We start from the raw sequence: 20,421 nt of genomic DNA, 5'->3' as shown, positions 1-20,421 counted from the left end.
AAAATTGTGGATGCATCATTTGTGGATGAGGTGGTGCTGCTGGACTCTAACCTCAGAGCTCTTCCCCAGCCTCAACAATTCTATGATAAACCCACAGATTCCTTATATTCCCCAGCTTTGTAAGACACATGGAGCATTCAAAAGGTTTTGAAGGGATTCAAGTTTGTCCCCACTCCAAGGAGGACATCCAGCTCATGCTCAGGAATTTTCAGGTCTAAATCTCAGCACTGCCTCACCACCTAAAACTTCACAAGGTGCCAAGAGCAGCAAAAATTTCTTCTTTTAACAGAAGAAAAGATGAAAAAAAAAAAATCTCTAAAAAACCCTTTGTTCACCTTTTTCCCCTTGAACTCAAGAACAGCAGCAGTTGGGATGATTTTATCCCTCTGTGCTTCTTCCTCGTGCAGGAAGAGCTGCTCCCTAACACACAGCTCTTTGCTTCCAATTCACTGGAATTTTCTTGCAGCAAAACAAAGTTGAAGTGTTACGGGGTTGCTGCTAAGCAATAAAAGTGGAGCTAATGCTCCTCAGTGATATTTTGGAAGCAAAGTTAAAAGCAAGTTGTGCTTTAGAGCACTGCAACAGCCTTCTCCTGGTTTTATAAAGCTGCCATGGCTCTGAGATCCCCATTCCTGGCAGGACACCAAATCCCACCCACCTTTAGGGACAGGAAAATGTCTTTGTCAAGGGAAGCACAATAATAAAATCCAAAAAACAGCAGCATCACAGTGGATGTTGGACAAGGTCACCAGCCCAAGCCCACCTTGCTGCAGGAAATCTTCCCAAAAACCCAAGATAGCTCCGAACACACAAAAACCATAATTAAGAAAATACAATTATGACCAACAGGGTAATTATTTTAGTGCTGGAAATCATAATTCCACCTCTAGACTCCAGGAGGGATTAATCATGACCCAAATAGATGGAAGGAGTGCTCAAAAAAGGAGCAGATGGATTTGGGAGGGCTGGGACACCTCACACACACATCTCAACATTGGCAGCTTCACCAGGTGCTCCTCAGAATCCCAGACTGGTTTGGGTTGGAAAGATTTTAAATCCCATCCCATTCCCACTCCTGCAGGACAGGGACACCTTCCACTGTCCCAGGCTGCTCCAAGCTCCATCCAGCCTGGCTTTGGACACTTCCAGTGATCCAGGGGCAGCCACAGCTGCTCTGGGAATTCCATCCCAGCCCCTCCCCACTAACCAGGGGACAATTTTTTCCCAAAATCCCATCTAACCCTGCTCTCCTTCCATGATTTTTCCATCACAAATGATCACAGATTACAGAAATGAAGGAGAAAACCAGATCATGAAATCCAGAGGGCTGCCCCATCTGCTCATCAGTTCTCACAACCACACCATTATCAATATTCCACCAATGCCAGGGACATTTTTAACTCCCAAGGCTGGGAGAAAGCCACCTGCTCTGGGGTGGAAACCATCAAGGGAAAAGAGCACCTGCTGAAGAATATTCCCTCAAGGAATCTCAGCTCTTTGAATAAGAAAATACCCTGTTATTTCAAACACAGTCAACTACATTCATTTTCCTCCCAGGTGCAGTTAATTTGACAGGTACAATGCTAAAGCAAAAATCCTGCAAGGCCTTTCCTGAAAAGGTCAGTACATTATGCAATGAGGTTTTATGGACAGCTAAAAGAATCTCTCCATGTACCGAAATTTAAGATTATTTACCAACGTGCATTTGTGTCTTTTATTCCCAGATGAAGAGCAAACATTGGGGCACACGAGTTCATTTTGAGAGCTGGTTCCTAAGGAAGTTCCAAGCTTTGAAAATTGTTATCCTCGGTCTATACATGGGAAATAGTGGTAGGCTTTTCTATACAGAGAAATATTCAGCACTAAAGAAAAACAAAATTGCTCCCATTTGAAGTCTTATTGCATTCCAGCCCTGAATTAAATTATTCGATTGTTCAAGCTGCATGTCTGGACTCTTAAACTTCCTAAGCAAGCACAGAGTCCTGTAAGAAATGCATTAATAGTCAGGAAAAGTAGCAGCAATTCCTTCTAATCCAAGCTTTTTGTACTGTTCAAACTCTTCTTGAAACAATGCATCCCTTGGCCTCCTAAAACATAATTGCATTTCAAACACTTCCTTCATCCCAGTTACAATTTGGCAATGTAAACCAGTTACCCTGTTCCACTTGAGGAAATATTTAAGTGATCAGGGCCCCAGTTATAAACTTGGATTTTCAAGTATCATCTATCATTGAGTGGTTAAGGTTGATAAAAAAACTTTAAAAAGCTTTAAAATCTTTTAAGGTTGGTAAAAAACCTTTAAGGTCATTGAGTCCTTCAACCCACCTTGTTCCAGGTGTTTTTGGAACACTTCCAGGGATGAGGACTCCACCACTTCCCTAGGGAGTGCTTGACAACCCTTTCCATGAAAGAGATTTCCCTAATCTCCAATCTAAATCTCCCCTGGAGCAATTTAAGGCCATGAATAATGTCTTTGAACATGGAATTAACACAGGCTTGAACCCACAAAGGGATTTGGGAAACGAAATGATGATTTCAAAGCTTTTTTCTGCTCCCTTCACCCCAATCCCAAAGATCTAATAACACCTGATAGGCTGTGAAACTGGGGTGCAATCCAGAATCTCTGCCATCCTTCTGGCCTCTTTTTCCCCTGTTATGAAAACTACCCCTCATCCTGCAGGAGCTCAGGATGGGTTTTAAATCAGAGCTTTTGCACTTGCACTCATCTGATGGATGCAACTTGACTGGTCAATTATGTAAGTGCAAAGAGCCTATTTTCATACATTTATTAAAACCTTCCTGCTTTTGTTTCCATAAGCCTGCCTCAAACCCAGCACAATATCGCCATTAAGCCGAATTTCCATGAGCTAACCCCAGATTTGAGGGTGGCTTTGGGGGACTTGTCAGGAAGGATCAACTCAGAAGGTCCCGAGTTGAGCAGAAGTTGCAGGGTTTGCCCACTGCTGATGGATGGCCACAAACAGCACTGGAGGTAATTCTGAGAGCACAGCACGGATCTGACAGGTACTGCTATGACAACCAGGCAGCAGAACTGCCCACATTTCCCTGGAAGCTCCAAAAATAAACATTCCAGGACATGTTTATCCTGAGCGGCTCCCCTGTCCTTTGTTCTCTTCTTTGCAAGGCTTTTTTTTGGGCTTTTCACAGAGAAAATTCATTGAGATTCTGGGCTGGTGGGTTGGGTTTAGGTGGGGTTGAGGACATTTTCTTCATGGAAGGTGTAGAGTGGTGGATTGGATTTCTGCTGGGAACAGGGAGCAGAATACAGGAATATTTCTGTTGCTGCTGAGCAGAGTTTGGGGCTATGACAATTCCCTGAGGAGCTTTTCCAGTGCCCAAGCATCCTTTGGGAAGAAACTTCTGACATCCAGCCTAACCCTCCCTGACCCTCCAGATTCCCTCCCCAGCCCAGCTCTATTTCCTCTGGAAAAAAAAAACCAACAGAGACAAGAAACCTAATTTTCACTGAGAGCATCTCATCCCTTCCTCTCTGACTTCAAAAGGCAAAACAAACAGGTATTTTATGTAAATGTGGACATTAGAAACAAAAAATAGAACAGCAAACATCAGATTCCTTCTTCATAGGCAACTCAGCTTCCACTGGCACAGCTGCAGATGAAAGTAGCAGTTACAAATTAATATATCATAAGGTCTTACCAAAGGAACTGAATTGTCTCAAATGCCAAAAGTAAGACCAAAGACTAAATTATTTTCATTTACGGAACCGTAGGGAGGAATTGCTTTCATGTTCTGAGTTATGTGTTTAGGAGGAACCTAAGTTTAGCTTGTCAGCTTCTGACAAAAGTTAAAAACAATTTCTAAAACATTTCGGAATCATTTTGAAACACGGTTTCGAAGGGGGAAATGGAAACAAGACAAAATCACAAAACCCCTGCCTTTTCCTGTATCTGCTTTTACAGCTCCAACTCCTCGTGTGTGCTTTCCTGGAATGAAGAATCTGCCTCCAAAGCACTTCCCAGCCCTGTCCAGAAACACAGGAAAACTCCCTGATTGCTTAAAACTGTTAAATACAGATATTATGGCTTGAATTTCCTGAAAATGAGGGCACGGACAAGCCCTAAAACAGCTGGAATTTTAAGGTGGACAAGTACCCTAAAAGGAATTATAAATCATTTCCAGCTCCTCCTTACAAGGAGCAGTTTCAAATGTGTATTTAATGGTCCCTTATCCATCTCTCTTATCCCTCAGTGGTTTTTTTCCATCTCCTTTCCTTGGATATTGTTGTTTACAGTAAACCAGGGACTGATCTGGACCAAATTTAGAAGTGAAAGGAAAAGCCACTGCATCAGTTTGAATATTATCTTCTTTTACCCCCAGAATGAAATTTTTTATCCCCAAAATGCTGATCAGCCACCTGCAAACCAATACTCTCTTGAACACACTGGTGGCAATTCCACCAAATGGTAACACCAAAACCTTGGGCTCTGAATCAACAAACTGCTTAGCAAAAATGAGAATTTTACTACATTAGACAAGTCATTAGATTAAGTGTTTTAGAAAAAAAGGAAGAATTCTCTTGTTAGATATGAAGATTTCTTGTGTTCATTTTGGCATGTAAGGTGGGAAAGGTGGCTCCCGGAGGTGTTGGAACAAAGGCATGGGATGTGATCCTGAATTTGGGATGTGATTCTGAATTTGGGATGTGATCCTGAATTTGGGATGTGATTCTGAGCCTGGCACAGCAGTACTAGGAGGTAGGAAAGAGAGAGGATCCTGATGTTTTCATGCCCAAAAACAGGCAAGCAAAGTTTTCAGAGTAATTTCTGTCACTATTGAGTGTGCAGAATTTTTTTATATATATAATATATATATATATAAATATATATTTCTAGATATTTCTTCCACTGGTGAAAGTCAAAAAATACAATACTAAATTTGAACTTAAGTTACATTTGCAAATATTTCCTGTAATCCAGTCATTCACATGCATTTCTCCATTTCCTCTCTTCCCCCATGGCTACAAATTTTATCTCATCCAGAATATTTGAAGCCACTGCTTAATGCAGAGCATTTTAATCTGGAAGAAAAGCACTGCATAGAGAGGAGCTTTTGGAGAAACATCCTAAAGAACTGGTCTAAAAGAGGAATTAGAGCTTGATTTTCCAGCTATTTTTATTCTTTTTCCCATTGCTTCACACTACCAGATTCATTCCATGCAAGAAAAAAATTAAATATTTGATACATTTAAAATTTAGTTCCCTTGATTTGGCTCATGACACAGAAACTGCTCAAGGAGGTGCTTTCAGAAATTACACAAAATTGCACATTTGGAGTTATTTCTATGGAGGGGATGCCACAGCTTTAAAAGACAAAATTTGTTCTTAAATTTCATCTGGTTTTCTCCAATAAAACTTTATAAGGGTGGAAATAAATGCAGCAGATGGACAAAACAAGGTATTTTACAGTGCAGCTTTCTGGGTTTGGAAACCATGTTAACTCCAACAGGAAAAATGAAAAGCATGGAAATCAATTGAGACTTTCCAAAGGAGCTGGTGCAATGGGAATGAAAGAATGAGGGAACTGGGGATGAACAACCTCCCTTAGGACAGCTGAGGATACTCTTCAACACCAAAAAGACTGGGAAATGTTTTTAACTTTAAATACTACTCAGATACTCTACAGGCACTGAGGCAAGTCAGGAAGAATCAAAGATCATCAACACAACCCATTTCTGCTTCCTCAGGACTTCATGTTCAGCATGGGATAAAGACAAGACTATTTTTAAGGATAAAAATTCCAAGTCTCTGTCCTAACTCTGAACCATCATGCTTTGTATTGTTCCAAATTTTCCATGAGGAACTGCCTGGGGAAAAGATCCCTTTGTGCTTTAAGGAAAAAAAAACACGGGCAGGGAAAGGTTCTTTTTGTACCTTTCCTCTTTCATTTGTTTGGCCAGAATTTCATAGTGCCAATAAAACCCAAGGTGAAATCCCTACCCGAGTGAACACTGAGAGGTCACCTGGCAGTGATGTGAACACAATTCCAGCCTGGTTTGGGCTGGAATTGTTGGAGAAACCTTAAATCCCACCCAGTGCCCCCCTGCCATGGCAGGGACACCTCCCACTGTCCCAGGTGCTCCAGCCCCAGTGTCCAACCTGGCCTTGGGCACTCAAAATTAATAAAGAAAGCAATCAATCCAAAGAGTTTCAGATGTTCCTCATCAGCAGTCAAAGGGCTCCTTATTTCAAACATCAGGTGCTTCTCAAGCATTCCAAACCAGCAGGAAGAACCCAAAGATGGCTCAATCTCCTGACTCCTATTTATTCAGAACAGATTTTATTAGGGAGCTAAGGAGACTTCAGAAGCCAAGATTAAAGTTATGGTGCATTTTTATAAGGAGAGCAGGAGCTGTGGGTCAGGATTTTATATGGAAACGCTGACAACTTTACAGCCATGGTAGCTTCCAGTAAATGCAGAAGAGATTTCTCCAGGCAACTGGTAAATATAATGTTTTTCCCTTATACTTTCATCTCAGTACATATAAAAGCATTTGACACACTTAATAAAATGTCACCAGCATAAAATACTGCACAAAGGAATGCTAAATAATGACAGAACTGCAATTATTGGGGAAAAAATGAGCATTAGGAACATTTTCAGCCTCTCTCTACATTACTGGGGTGATGGATTTTGGATTTAAAAGCTTCCTTAATTCTTCTTGTCACACCAATGAAAACATTCCTGGACATACAAGTCCACACAACACCACCTAATCTGAGGTCATACGCAAAACATGCAATTCACCCTCCAAAGAATAAACTGAATTACTTTAAGATATGGATAGAATTTTACTGCACCTGCATTAGCTCCAAAATCCAGGTTCTCACACTGATGCCACCCAGGCCACGACAACGCTCCTCCAGAGGCAATTTTGCAAAGAATGGGAGAAGGAGGAGAAGGCAGGGCAGGCTGGCTGCAGCTGCTGCTTCCACGCAACCCCGGAGCTGCAACTGAGCTGCACCGGAGCTGCAACAGAGCTGCATGAGAGCTGTGCTGGAACTCTGCTGGAGCTGTGCCGGAGCTGTGCTAGAGCTGTGACAGAGCTGTGCCAGAACTGCACTGGAGCTGTGATAGAGCTGTGACAGAGCTGTGACAGAGCTGCACTGGAGCTGTGACAGAGCTGCACTGGAGCTGTGACAGAGCTGTGCCGGAGCTGTGACAGAGCTGTGACAGAGCTGCACTGGAGCTGTGCCGGAGCTGTGACAGAGCTGCACTGGAGCTGTGACAGAGCTGCACTGGAGCTGTGCCGGAGCTGTGACAGAGCTGCACTGGAGCTGTGACAGAGCTGCACTGGAGCTGTGACAGAGCTGTGCCGGAGCAGTGCCGGAGCCGCCGGCTCGGGAGAGCTCCGGAGCTTTTCCCTCTGTACTCACTTGTTCTGCATCATGTTCATGATCACCCAGTCGAAGGGGTAGACGTTCTTCCCTATCAGGTTCTTGAACATGATGAATGTCTCCATCAGGAAATCCTGCAAGAAGAGATAAAATTTGGAGACAATCGGACCAAGCAACGCCAAGGGATGGTGGCAGTTATTGATGACTGCATTCCAAAGGGGTCTTTGTGTTCTGCTTCCTCCAAAAGCTGTTTTTCATTAAAAACACACCAAAATCCTACTCAAGCACATTTATACATGATGCCCATAAATCCTACAATAATTCAGTTTCAGAAATTATAACAACAGAATTCCCACATTTAAGCAACCAATGGGATTCCTCAAGGCCAAGCATTGGTTCGCCAGTTATCCAGAAGGAGTTTCTGCTGGAAAAACCATCTTTTTTTCCATACTAGGGACAAAACCTCCCAGTTCCTCCGTGTATTGTGATACAGATCTCACGACACACTCTTGGCAAATTGATAAAAGCACATTGGTTCATGGAAAGAGGAAAAAAAAACAAACATAAATATTTATTTAACTCAGGATTGCACTAAAAATAGTCCTGGGAGTCAGGTGATGAATAATCCCTCCCTTCATGGATATTCTCCAGAAATACAGATTATTTATGTATTAAAATAAAAACATGTTCCAGCTCAAAGCATCACCTCCACCTGGGGCAGAGGACAAAAATGATTTGGACATCCCAAAATTGGGAGGGACCCTCCCTAAAGGGAGCAGCAGGAATTGCTTCTGCAAGTGAAAAACTGCCCAAGAACAGTTAATTTAACAGCATAAACCAATTTATTTCTACACAGCTATAAACACACAGTTCTTTGGACCAGAAACTTTGTGTACTTTACAATGTAAATCATCTCCTACAACTTAGGAATCTGTAATTGCTATCTAACAATTTCAGTAATATCAAATGCTGTAAGAAAGATAAAGGGGAAAAGAGAACTTCATGCAGAAAGTCCTTGATCCACTTCACACAGAGATAAAAATGAACTTTTATTCCAAGGTTAGAATATCTTCCCTTTGATACAGTTTCCCAGCAATGGTATTTATCTGGTCTATCTTTAAAATGTCAAATGCCTACCAAAAAAAAATCCCAATATGTTCCATCGACTGGACTTTTAACTAAGACTGGTTTCTGTGTAACCTTTTCAGTGAGAAACCAATCTGAAGTCCCTGCTCTCATCAGTCTTTTTTCAGCTCTGAGAGCCAGGATCTTCAGCAGATTTATCTTTTAATCCACTGCTCTGTTCAAATGTTTTCCTGGCTCACAAATTCCCTGTCAGTGGATGCAGGGAGCTGCAGAGATCCTGAGGCTTGGAGATCAAGAACCCCAGAGTCCCTGATGGTTTGGGTGGGAACACCTTAAAGCAAACGTCTCATTCCTGACCTTCCACTGTCCCAGGCTGCTCCAAGCCCCAACCTGGCCTTGGGCACTGCCAGGGATCCAGGGACAGCCACAGCTGCTCTGGGAGTTCCATCCCAGCCCCTCCCCACCCTCCCAGGGAACAATTCCTTCCCAAGATCCCATCCATCCCTGTCTATTGTTAGTTTAAAGCCATTCCCTGTGTCCTGTCCCTCCATGCCTTGTCCCCAGTCCCTCTCCAGCTCTCCTGAGCCCCTTCAGTCCCTGGAAGGGCTCTGAGCTCTCCCTGGATGCTTCTCCTTTCCAGGCTGATCCTTCTTGATGCCCATCTTTCTGCTGGAGGTTCTCAGTTCCCAAATATTGCTGCAAAAAAAATCACTTAGTGCAAACATTCCCCCCCTGGATTCAGGGAAAAAGAACTCGGATGAGTTTGTGCGACTGAAACCAACCGAGGTAATCCAGCTGATTTTGACCAGCTGACAGCTGCTCTGGGCACCCTGTGCCAGGGCCTGCCCACCCTCCCAGCCAGGAGTTCCTGCCCAATCTCCCATCCATCCCTGCCCTCTGGCAGTGGGAGCCATTCCCTGGGTCCTGTTCCTTCAAGCCCTGGTAAATGTTTCTTATTTCACAAAGCAAAGTGAAATTTTCCTTCTCTGGAGTCATCCCAGACCCACCTGGACCCTGCCCTGGCAGGGGGTTGGACTGGGTGATTTCCAGAGGTCCCTTCCCCATTCTGGGATTTTGGGAACTTCCAAAAACTGGGCTCCACAATGTACAGAAACTCCAGGTGTAAGAGCTCCTCTGTCATTTTACCACACAACATCAGCAAGGATCACAGAATCCCAGAGCTCTAAAGTGGGAAAAGCCCCCCAGGACCACCAAATCCAACCTCTGAGCGAGCCCCACCGTGCCCAGCAAACAGATCCTGCTGCTTTGGCATGGATGGACAGCAAGTCTGGAGCTGCTCCTGCTTCAGCTGCCACCACTGCCACCACTCATCCCAGAGCCTCTCCTCCAGCTCAGGGAAATCTGACTTCACTTAAGAGCTCAAACTGCACATTTCCTGCTTGTTTTTCCTGGGTTTTGGTGAAAGAAATCCACTGATGATGATTTGGTTCCTTCCTGAGCCTGGGTAAATGTTTCTTATTTCACAAAGCAAAGTGAAATTTTCCTTCTCTGGAGTCATCCCAGACCCACCTGGACCCCGCCCTGGCAGGGGGTTGGACTGGGTGATTTCCAGAGGTCCCTTCCCCATTCTGGGATTTTGGGAAAAATCTGGAGCCCCTCCTCCAGCTCAGGAAAATCTGCCTTCACTTCAGAGCTCAAACTGCACATTTCCTGCTCGTTTTTTCCTGGGTTTTGGTGAAAGAATTCCACTGATGATGATTTGATTATTTGCTGAGCCTGGGGGTTCTGACCTACTTTGCTGATTCAGCTCTGCATTTCCATCCCCTGATATTTACATTTTAATAACCCCACGCTCACACTTTAAATAATGCTTTGTAACAACTGAGCTAATTATTGATCAAATAAAAGGCTCCCCACGCTCACCTGGGGTTTATGTATTCATAATATTGCTCTTTTTTCCATTTTATGGTTCTCATAGAAAAACAAATGGTTTGGATGAATTAACCTCATTTTATGTGGAAAACTCGGAGTTTTTGAGGTGTTGGGAAGAGAATGAAGCACCAGGACAAGAAAAAGCTGCTTATTTTCAGAATAACTGGAAGCAGGACAAATATTTCTGAACATAAAAACCTGTACTAAAGGAGGAAGGGTTACAACTCCTGCTCTCTCTCCAGCTACAAATACAAATCCTATTTAATAGGAAACAGAACTCACAGCAGGTAAGACCCCTAAAAAATTCCCATCCACTGATGGAAAGGAAACAGCCTGAGCTCAGTCTGAGATTCTCCACATGGCAGAACATTAACAGGCATTTTTTGTCAACTAAACCACATGTATCTCAATTTTTTTACCAAGTAAAAAGAGGGGGGAAAAATAAATTAGTCCCAGAAATAACCTCCCTGATCTCAGATAATATTTCATCTCAGGGTGACGGCAGAATCACAGATTTTGATTTTATAGAAGCACAGCAAAGTCTGGGCTGGAAGGGATCTTAAAGCAGGAAACTCCTTTTTGAACTGACATTCCTTAATAAATCTAAGCTCTCTATTCCACAGAGAGGTAAAAGACTGGTTTTATTGCACTCCACCTCATCTTTTTGAGGACTTTTGAGGCCAAATATGACCATTATAATAACCTAAACCTGCCACCTACATAACACAGACCATAAAGTTTCCTCCAGCACTTCCAGCCCTGAGCTTCCAACTCCTGCTTGAGCAAGAGCAGAGGCTGAAGGAAGATTTAAGGGTCTCCAGTGGTGAAAAAGAAACCACAGCTTAAGTTTTCCTCTTTTCTTGCCTTTTTTTTTTTAGGAAAAAGCTTTTTATTTCTGCCTGGCTGAATTTAGTCTCAGTTCTAAATCACTTCTTTGTGATTAAATGGAATCTTCTGCAATAAGGAGGTGCAGTTGTCACCTCCAGCTCTGGGTTTAAAAGCAAAGACTCCTGGATTTCAGTTCTACTGGCTGAGTCAAATGAGAGTGGCAGAAAAAAATTGCTGGGTTAAAGAAGTGGAAAACCATGGAAAAACAAAAAGAAAGGAAATTTAGTTTACTCCTTGTAGCTTCCTTTACTCACAGGATTAACAATGCTCTGCCAATAAACTTCCAAATTTTAATGAATATTATTTAAAATCAGCTCTGAGGTTTAGAGATGCCAGAGCAGGTGCAAAAAGAGGCTTCAGCACCTGAAAACTGGAACAGAGCAAAGAGCTCAAACCTTGCCCAGTGCATTTAGAAAGAAGAATAACACAAGTTCAACACAAACTGGGAAGCCCAAACATTAAAATTACACAAAGGAAAGACCCTGACTTTCTTTGCTCTTCTATTTGCTATAAAAATTCTTTTCAGCCCATTATCTGCACTTAGTTTGGGAATGTTTTGCTCTTGGTGCCCATCCATGTCAATGCTCCAAGATCCCAAAGGAGCCCAGCCTTTTCCATGCACTGATCCTATTTCCAGCAATCTGCAGCTGGACTTTGCCTTCCCCCTCTCACAACAGCAGCTCTGAGCTTTGGAGATGCCAGAGCAGGAAACTGGAACAGAGCAAAGAGCTCAAACCTTGCCCAACACAGGCAGAAAGAAGATAACACAAATCCAGCACAAACTGGGAAGGCCAAACATGAAAATTACACAAAGGAAAGGTCCTGGCACTGTTCTGGTGGGGCTGGAGGAAGAGGAGAAGCTGAAGGAGGACCCAAAGCCAGGTGGGAGCTCCTGGAGCACCTCAGGGTGGCAGTGGGGATGGGTGATCACTGATTGCTGGAGCTCAGGCAGGAGCTGGGTGTCCCCTCCCAGCCCAGCCTGGCCATATGGCAGTGGCACTTTCAGGTTATTACAGAGTTATCTCCTCGGCTATAAACTCCCCTCTATTATCCTTTAATTAACTTGGGTTGTTGCCTTAGCCAGGCTACCCAATGACTCTGAGAAGACAAATTTCAATTATTATTGCTTATTTAACAACTAAGGGCATCTCTAAGGTTAAAGTGTTTTGCATAAAGGGGAAAAGGGAAAGTGAGCAGATGTCTAAGTAAAAGCAACTTCAAGAAATGAAATCAGGACATCTGGAAGATTTAACACTGAAAGTTCCTTTCCTAAGAAAGCCTTTTTTATATTCTTTTTCTTCTTTACTTACCAGATTTTACTAATGTCTCATCACTACTGTTTTTACTGCTTTCTTTTAACTGCCTTCAATCCACTCATGTCTCATGTTTTAAAACACTGAACAGCTCCAGCTGTACTCCCGTACATGTCACAGTGCCTAAATAATTATTTTATATTAAATCTGTAATGCCAAACACATTCTGTTCACATCTCACGTGTGCATTTAATGACCAGTAACACGAAAAAAACCCAAAACAAGCTGAGCCATCTTATGAAGAGATAAAACAAATGAAACTCACCACAACATCCGACCTCATCTTGCCAAAAGTCTTGATTAAATGGGCATAGTGATAATCCTCCATTTGCCTCAGGATGGCTGTCATGCAGGCCACGAAACTCCCCTGGCAAAAAACAAAGGAAAGGAATCCATTATTTAGGATAATGCAACATAATACTGGCTATCAAAACATAAAATTGCTATAGAAAACCACAGAAAGCAGTGGAGATAATTTGATCATTAAAATTCATTCATGGATATGTAAAAATCAAGGAAATTTTGTCAAGGAAACAAACGAAAAGAAACCATCTCGAAAAGTTTCCAGTTTCCAATTTCAGGAGTTTATCACCGAAGCTTTTGCGACACATTCTTCATCTAAAAATTGCTCACACATTAAAATGTCTGCAAGGTAATAAACAGCACTCCTGAAAATATTACACAATATCACCATTTGCATTTGGGAAGTCAATACTCTGCTCAAGGAAGAAATCTTTTCAAAATTATCACACTGAGCTAAACCAGCCCCAAGTTTTCATTTATTTTCAGATACAGCGATGCTTAATAAAATACTACTAAAATCCAGTGAATTCCATCAAACCAGAACAGCAGCACCATCCAGATCTCTCTCAAAACACAGAAAGAGTAAAAAGTGACCAAAAGAAAGTTTAGTTTTTCCTTCTGGTGGGCGACAGTGTTGTAGTAACAATCCAACCCATTTCCAGGGCTCCTAAATGCAGTAAAATCCCACAAATGGGAGATTCTTGTCCATCCTCCCTCTCTGCCTATCTGCTAAAAGCCTGGTAATGAAGTCCACATCTTTTCTGGTCCTTAATGCAAGAGGAAAAACATTAAAAATTGGTAAAAGCCCCAGCAAAATAACTTATAAGAAAGAAGAAATTATTCTTTTTTTTTGTTTTATAGAATTGCAAATCCCCCTTTCTGTGCTGTTTTTAAGGTTATTCCATACCATAGCCCAGGAAAACACTCAGTAATTTTCTCTTTATAAAGACACAGAGCCTTTATTGTTACCTTTAAATTCAGCATTAATTTCAATTTAAAATCTTTATTCCCACATCAATCCAATTAATTGAGATAAAGCCCAGAATGACACTGGATCACCTGCATGTGCTCTGAGACCTCTTATTTACAGAATTTACAGGTTAACCTTAAATTCCACCTGATCAGCACTCCTGGAATTTGCTTTTCTCCTTCAGTGGAGCTGAGATCTAAAGTCCTACAGGACTGATTCTGTCCATGTAGGAATATTGGATTTTTCAGAGGATGCCAAGGTACCTGATGGGAGCTGTGTGGCACCTGCAAACCCCATGAATATGGAAGGAAAGTCCACCTGAGCTGCTGCTCTGGGACATTAAAAGAACTTTCTAAGAGGAACAGAATCTGGGGCTCTACAAAGACAATGTTTCCTACTATGAAATGGAAATAAGATGGGACCATCTCAAAATCCAAACATTAATTGTCAAATCTATGCCTAATGAGCTCCTGACACAGCAAACACTGGGCTTGATGCCTCAGGTTTTAGCTTTTATATTTTTCAGATTCTGTGGGTCTGAGTTTCATAGTAAGTATTGGTGAGCTCTGTGCACAGAGCAGGGAGACAAAACAATTCCTGCTCCAGCTGGGCACCAAGGACAAATGATCCAAACCTCAGCCCAGGAGCACAAACAGCGTGGGCTGGAGAGAGAAAAACCAGCAGGGTGGGACTGCCTGGGCTGGAGCTGGAATGGGACAATGAACTCCAAGGTGCCAATGGAGCAGAACTGATCCCAGGGAGAGCCCCGGGAGCGCTCGTGCATTTTGGGACCATTTTGGGTCATTTGGGTGCAGCCCTGGCTGGGCTCTGCTGCTGCCCAAGGTGGATCCATGAGGAGATCCTGGAATAAATCCCTGCTTTATTTTCTAGCTCTGACCAATCTTTGCTCTAGGGCAGCCTTCACAAAAAGGCTCATGCCTACAAGGAAACATTCCAGAGCCCCCATTCCCTCCCACCTCCTCTAAGGATCCATCCATCTCAGTGCTGTGCCAGCACCAGGCAGAATCAGACATTTTTTAACTTGGCTGCCTCACATTAGGCTGCACATGAAGCTCAGTTCTGTGGATGGCTCAGGACTGCCCAGGAGAGCTGGAACAAACTTTCTTTTGCCCATGGTATCTTTTCACAGACACTTAAATATCCTCCAAGTCCACTGCTTGGCAAAGACAGCAATCTAGTTTTAGTTTTATTCACATCAAGCTTACAATGGCAAATTCAGCCCTTTCCAGGTGACCAAGAGCTCTGCTTCCTTCCAACAAACTCAGTTCTCAAACCTGGCTGATAATTTAGATAATATTTTTGTTTATTTACCTGTTTGGGGAGTAATTTAAGCTAATACATCTGGTGCTGAGTAGACTGAGGCATGGTCTTTAAGCAGCTATCAACACTGCTTCCTGTTTCCCTGCATAAAATAATGATTCATGCTCATCTTGGTGTTTATCTCAGTAATAAAAAACCCTCCTTTGATACAGAATTGTTCCTTGAAAGCCAACATTCCATCACACACACACATCCCTGCTCCAACACTGCTCTGCAGATCCCCACCGCAAACCACTGTTCAAGGCCCTGCTAGGAAGGAAAATCTATTTAATATTAGGAGGAAAGTACAACTATCAGTCATCATTTTCTTTGTGAGGTATCACTTGCAGCCAGCATGCTCTTAATTACAACGCTAATAAGGGTTTGTAATTATTTAGAGGTAATATTTATACTCTAGATGTTTTTAATATGCTCTAACTAGTTAGCAATAGCTAACAACATGATTAGATTTTAATCTTGAGTTGATTTTTAATCTTTAGTTGTATTTGAGATCATTGTCATCATCTACAGTCCAGCACTGGAAGCAATATATATAAAAAAGGTACCTAATTCTCTAAAAAATCAATTTCAATTTGAGCCATAGGAATAATTGCAAAGCTGTGTTTACCCAGCCAGTCCTGCAAGGGGTTTCCATTGTACTGGGCATTTCTCAGCTATTTATTCACTTAAATAGTGGCAGGCTTTGCCCTGGAACTCTTTCCCTATTGCAAAGCTCAGAAATGAGCTGGTCACACAGAGGGGAAGTTAATTACAGAATATCCACTAGAGAAACATTTTGCCAGTAGTTTCCTGCAATTTCTGCCTCTCCTGGATTGTTTCTTCCCAATCCAGGGCCACCCTGGGCCAGCAGGGTTGAGAAGTGCCTGGTAGGAAAGGCCCTGGGGGTGCTGAGGGGTTGGAATGAGCCCAGCTGTGCCCAGGTGTGCCCAGGTGTGCCAGAGGCCACTGGCACCTGGATTGGAGCAGGAATTGTGTGACCACAGGCAGCAGGAATTGTGCCCTGGGCTGGCACTGAGAGGGATCTCAAACCCTGGGCTCAGTTTGGATCCTGCAAGATCCAAAGAGGGACACTGAGGAGCTGGAGCGTGTCCAGGGAAGGGAACGGAGCTGGGAAGGGGCTGGAGAATCCCTGAGGGATCTGGGAAGGGGCTGGGAACTCCTGAGGGAGCTGGGAAGGGGCTGGGAACTCCTGAGGGAGCTGAGGGGGCTCAGCCTGGAGCAAAGGGGGATCAGGGGGACCTTGTGGCTCTGCACAGCTCCTGCCAGGAGGGGACAGCCGGGGGGTCGGGCTCTGCTCCAGGAACAGGGACAGGAGCAGAGGGAACGGCCCCAGGCTGGGCTCAGGGTGGATATTTGGGAGAATTCCTTCATGGAAAGGTTTGTCCAGCCCTGGCCCAGCTGCCCAAGTGGAGTCCCCATCCCTGTGGATGTGTCACTTGGGGACACGGGGCAGTGGTGGCCCTGGCAGTGCTGGGTTAGGTGCAAGCATGGACTCATTAACCTCAGAGTGTGGAAGCAATAGTCAGATCAGACATAAAGAAAGCAAGATAAGCTTTCCCATTAATCCATCTGGGAAACTTTAGGGAGCTGGAGAGAAAGAATTCTAAACAATCTGCACCTGGAGTTGGTACCAAGTTGTTTACTCCCAAGGGGTGTCATGTTAATTAGCCAATCATGTGAAATTTATTGATTAAATGACCTATCAGGTCCACCTGCAGCTCGCTACAGGTGGAAGAGAAGAGAAAGAGGATAAAACAAAGGAGAAGAAGAGAGATAAAAGAAGAAAAGATAAAACAAACAAGGCACTTATGCCAATCAGCCTCCTGATAAAACTCTGTGCCACCTCTCACCCTGATGGTGACATTAGAGAGGTTTTCCAGCCTTGATTATTCCATAATTCTCTTCTATTCCCAAAGCAAAGTCATAGGATCCAGGATATCTGCAGGCCTGCCCAAAGGGAAGCCAGATCCAGCTCCCAAGCAGGATGAGTGAAAATTCTGCTCCATTAAAAGAAAACAAACCTGAAGCCAACACCAAAGCATCTCTTTTTCCTTTGGAAAAGGATGCCTGATTATTTAGAAACACATTTAATATTAAAAAAAAAAAAAAAAGAAAAAAAAAAAAGAAAATATGCTATTCCAAACTGTGAAATTACTTCTGATTTCTGTAAAATTCACTTCTGAGGCAAAACTTGAAGAGGCACAGGATGCTCCAAAATTACTTATTTTCCTAAATCGCCTTTAAAATAAAACACTCAGTGTTAAAATGGCTCTTGAGCAGGAAGAAGAAGGGAAATTCTAGTTTTAAATAATCCCCACATGTAACATTAACACTTAGAAACTCCAGAATGAAAAGAGAATTCCCTGCAGGACAGACCACACATGCCAACACTTGTCTCCCTCAGGGATAAAAGATCCTGTTTTAAACAGCCTTGTCCATTTTCTCCCAGTGAAATATTTAAATTGAAATATTAAGCTCTTTATATATAGGGAGAAAATCTAGAGAAATCAAGCCTACATTCAGTTAAGTGATGTTTTATTAAAATGTCTCTGTTACCATGGTCATGAATAGATGAAAAAGTCTAAGTTTAATTCATTTTTTCCATTAAATTTTCCTTACGTGGCCAGCTAAATAAATAAATGGATGAATATATAATTTTAAAAAACCAAAAAAATCACTTGAATTAATTCACTACAATTTGACTTTCAGAACATTTCCATAGAATTTACTTTGTTGGAAAGGATTTTAGTCCTACTCACAATTCTCAGAGAGTTTGTAAAGATTAAAAAAATGAAGTTTTCTCTCTGCTTACAACTTGTATTCTCTCTATATCAGCAACAAATAAAGAACTAAAAATCAATTGTTATGAATTCTAGAAGCCACTCATTAAATTGCCACCACTTAGGGATTCACAGGATAAAAATCCAACTTTAAAATGTCCCAAATTTCATCTTTTTGCCACATGAAAATGTAAAATCCAATTTGTCTGCAGAGACATTTGCTCATTTCAATAATAATATTTTATGTAATTTATAGTGTAAAGGTATTAAAAAACCCAGCTGAATAAGGCAGAGGATCTTCCATCATTTCTTCTCTTCAATAATATTTTATGTTATAAAATAGAGAAAGATATGGATGGGAGTTTCAGCTTCCAGGGCATCCTGAAGGGAGTTTGATTCCTGAAGCTTTTCCCAGGAGCATCACACCAGGAAGGGCAGGAGAAAGACCCAAAATAAAGCAGAATCCCCCCCTAAGGCACATAAATTTCTCTCTATGTACAACAATTCACGTATTTCTCACAGTATTAAAACAAACATTTCTTTTCTCATAATAGAAAATCCCCCAGTAAATTCAGCAGTACCTTCAGAGACAAAATTATTTTGTGGCTACAGCAGCAGGATAAAAACAAGTGCAAAACGTTCCCATTTATCACATTTATCACATTTTTTACTGAATACACAGAGTATTCCATTTCCTTAGGCCAAACTCTGCCTCTTGAACAAGAGAATAAAACATGTGAGCCTTTTTCCTTGCAGAGACAGAACTCCACACCTGAAATAATGGCAGTGATAAATATCTGGGCATTCTCCTGCTGCCACAAACATTCATTTGAAGCATCTTTCTGCCAATCAAGATGCAGTAAGGTATTTTTTCAGTGACAATATTTGCTTCCAGAGCTCCTGCAAAAGATGTGAAACTTCCTTTAGCTGATGTGACTTAAGGAGTTCAGAGCCTCCCTAAGCAGCAAAACTGATTTTAGGTCAAGCCAGGAAAAGTCCATGCAAAATGCAGAGCTCTGACATGGAGTTTAGAGGTGAAAATCAGTTTATTTAGTCTTCAAACCTTGTTTTACCTCCAGAAGCACTTTACAGATCCTGATTTGATCTCTGACAATTCCGTCTCCAGTCAATAAAAAGTTTGTTTTAAAATGAAAACTTTTCCAGCACTGAGTCCCTGCAGGAGTGGATGCAGGGAAAGCCCTTTGGGAAGAAAAGCAAAAAGGTTTTCAGAGAGATCAGAACCAGAACCCAGCCCTGACTGTGACCTCCTGCACCTGAGGGAGCTGAGAAGAGATGGAGAGAGAATATTGACACAGGGATGGCTCCCAGTGCCAGGGGCAGGGATGGGTGGGAGACTGGGAATTGGGAATTCTTGGTTGTGGGGGTGGGGAGGGGCTGGGATGGAATTCCCAGAGCAGCTGGGGCTGCCCCTGGATCCCTGGAAGTGTCCCAGGCCAGGCTGGATACTGGGGCTGGAGCAGCTGGGATGGGATGGGATGGGATGGGATGGGATGGGATGGGATGGGATGGGATGGGATGGGATGGGATGGGATGGGATGGGATGGGATGGGATGGGATAGGATCCATGGGATGGGATCTATGGGATAGGATGAGATCCATGGGATGGGATGGGATGGGATCCATGGGATGGGATGGGATGGGATCCATGGGATGGGATGGGATGGGATCCATGGGATGGGATGGGATCCATGGGATGGGATGGGATGGGATCCATGGGATGGGATGGGATCCATGGGATGGGATGGGGTCCATGGGATGGGATGGGATAGGATCCATGGGATAGGATCCATGGGATGGGATCTATGGGATAGGATGAGATCCATGGGATGGGATGGGATGGGATCCGTGGGTGGGATGGGATCCATGGGATGGGATGGGATGAACTTTGAGGTTTCTCCAAACCATTCCACGATTCTGTGATTCCAAGCCCGCAGGAGCTCCACTGAAATTCACTTTGCACAAGGTTTATTTGTTAGGAAGTTGATGGTAACACAGTGGGAATAGACAAAAAAAGTTCTCTGATTCAAAAGTGCTTTGCACCAACTTCTGTAAAAAGCAGGCGAAAAAATTAATGAGATGTTTTAGCAACACCATTTATCATGTTTCTAGGGCTTTTACAAAAAAAAAAGTCCATTTTAACCAAAAAATGCTACTCTCCTAAAAGCTCCATGCAGTGTCAGTATTGAACAGTGCCCTTCAATGGAACCCACAGTGCTCAGGAGTTCTCAAGGTCAGTACATTTATTTCTGGTTTTCTAAACGCATTTGCCTTTCCTCATGGTTTTTTGTTTTTTTTTTTTCCTCCCTCTGCTACACTAAACATTATTTCACTGAAAATCTACAGAACTGCCCTCAATAAATCTGTTTCAGGTATCTTGGTTTACACATCTATTAATGGTGATAATAAAATTATAAATGCAGTCATAAAATACAGAAAACAACTGAATTTAT

The 20,421-nt window shown here is 42.7% G+C and overlaps 1 protein-coding gene across 2 annotated transcripts in view; it reads right to left on the bottom strand.

Moving 5' to 3' along the window:
• DOCK1 (dedicator of cytokinesis 1) overlaps positions 1 to 20,421 on the bottom strand; it is a 268,915-nt gene that overhangs the window by 107,564 nt on the left and 140,930 nt on the right. For both annotated transcript variants that reach the window (XM_077784742.2, XM_077784744.2), the window contains exons 28-29: positions 12,822 to 12,923; positions 7,416 to 7,510 (exon numbers count right to left, since the gene is read on the bottom strand). In XM_077784742.2, the coding sequence (XP_077640868.2) occupies positions 7,416 to 7,510; positions 12,822 to 12,923 (197 nt within the window). The remainder of the gene's footprint in view (positions 1 to 7,415; positions 7,511 to 12,821; positions 12,924 to 20,421) is intronic.

This window comes from Lonchura striata, chromosome 6 (genome assembly GCF_050655825.1).
Source record: "Lonchura striata isolate lonStrDom1 chromosome 6, ASM5065582v1, whole genome shotgun sequence".
NCBI classification, from domain to species: Eukaryota; Metazoa; Chordata; class Aves; order Passeriformes; family Estrildidae; genus Lonchura; species Lonchura striata.
Note: the sequence above shows the minus strand (reverse complement) of the source record. Positions and strands in the feature narration are given on the sequence as shown.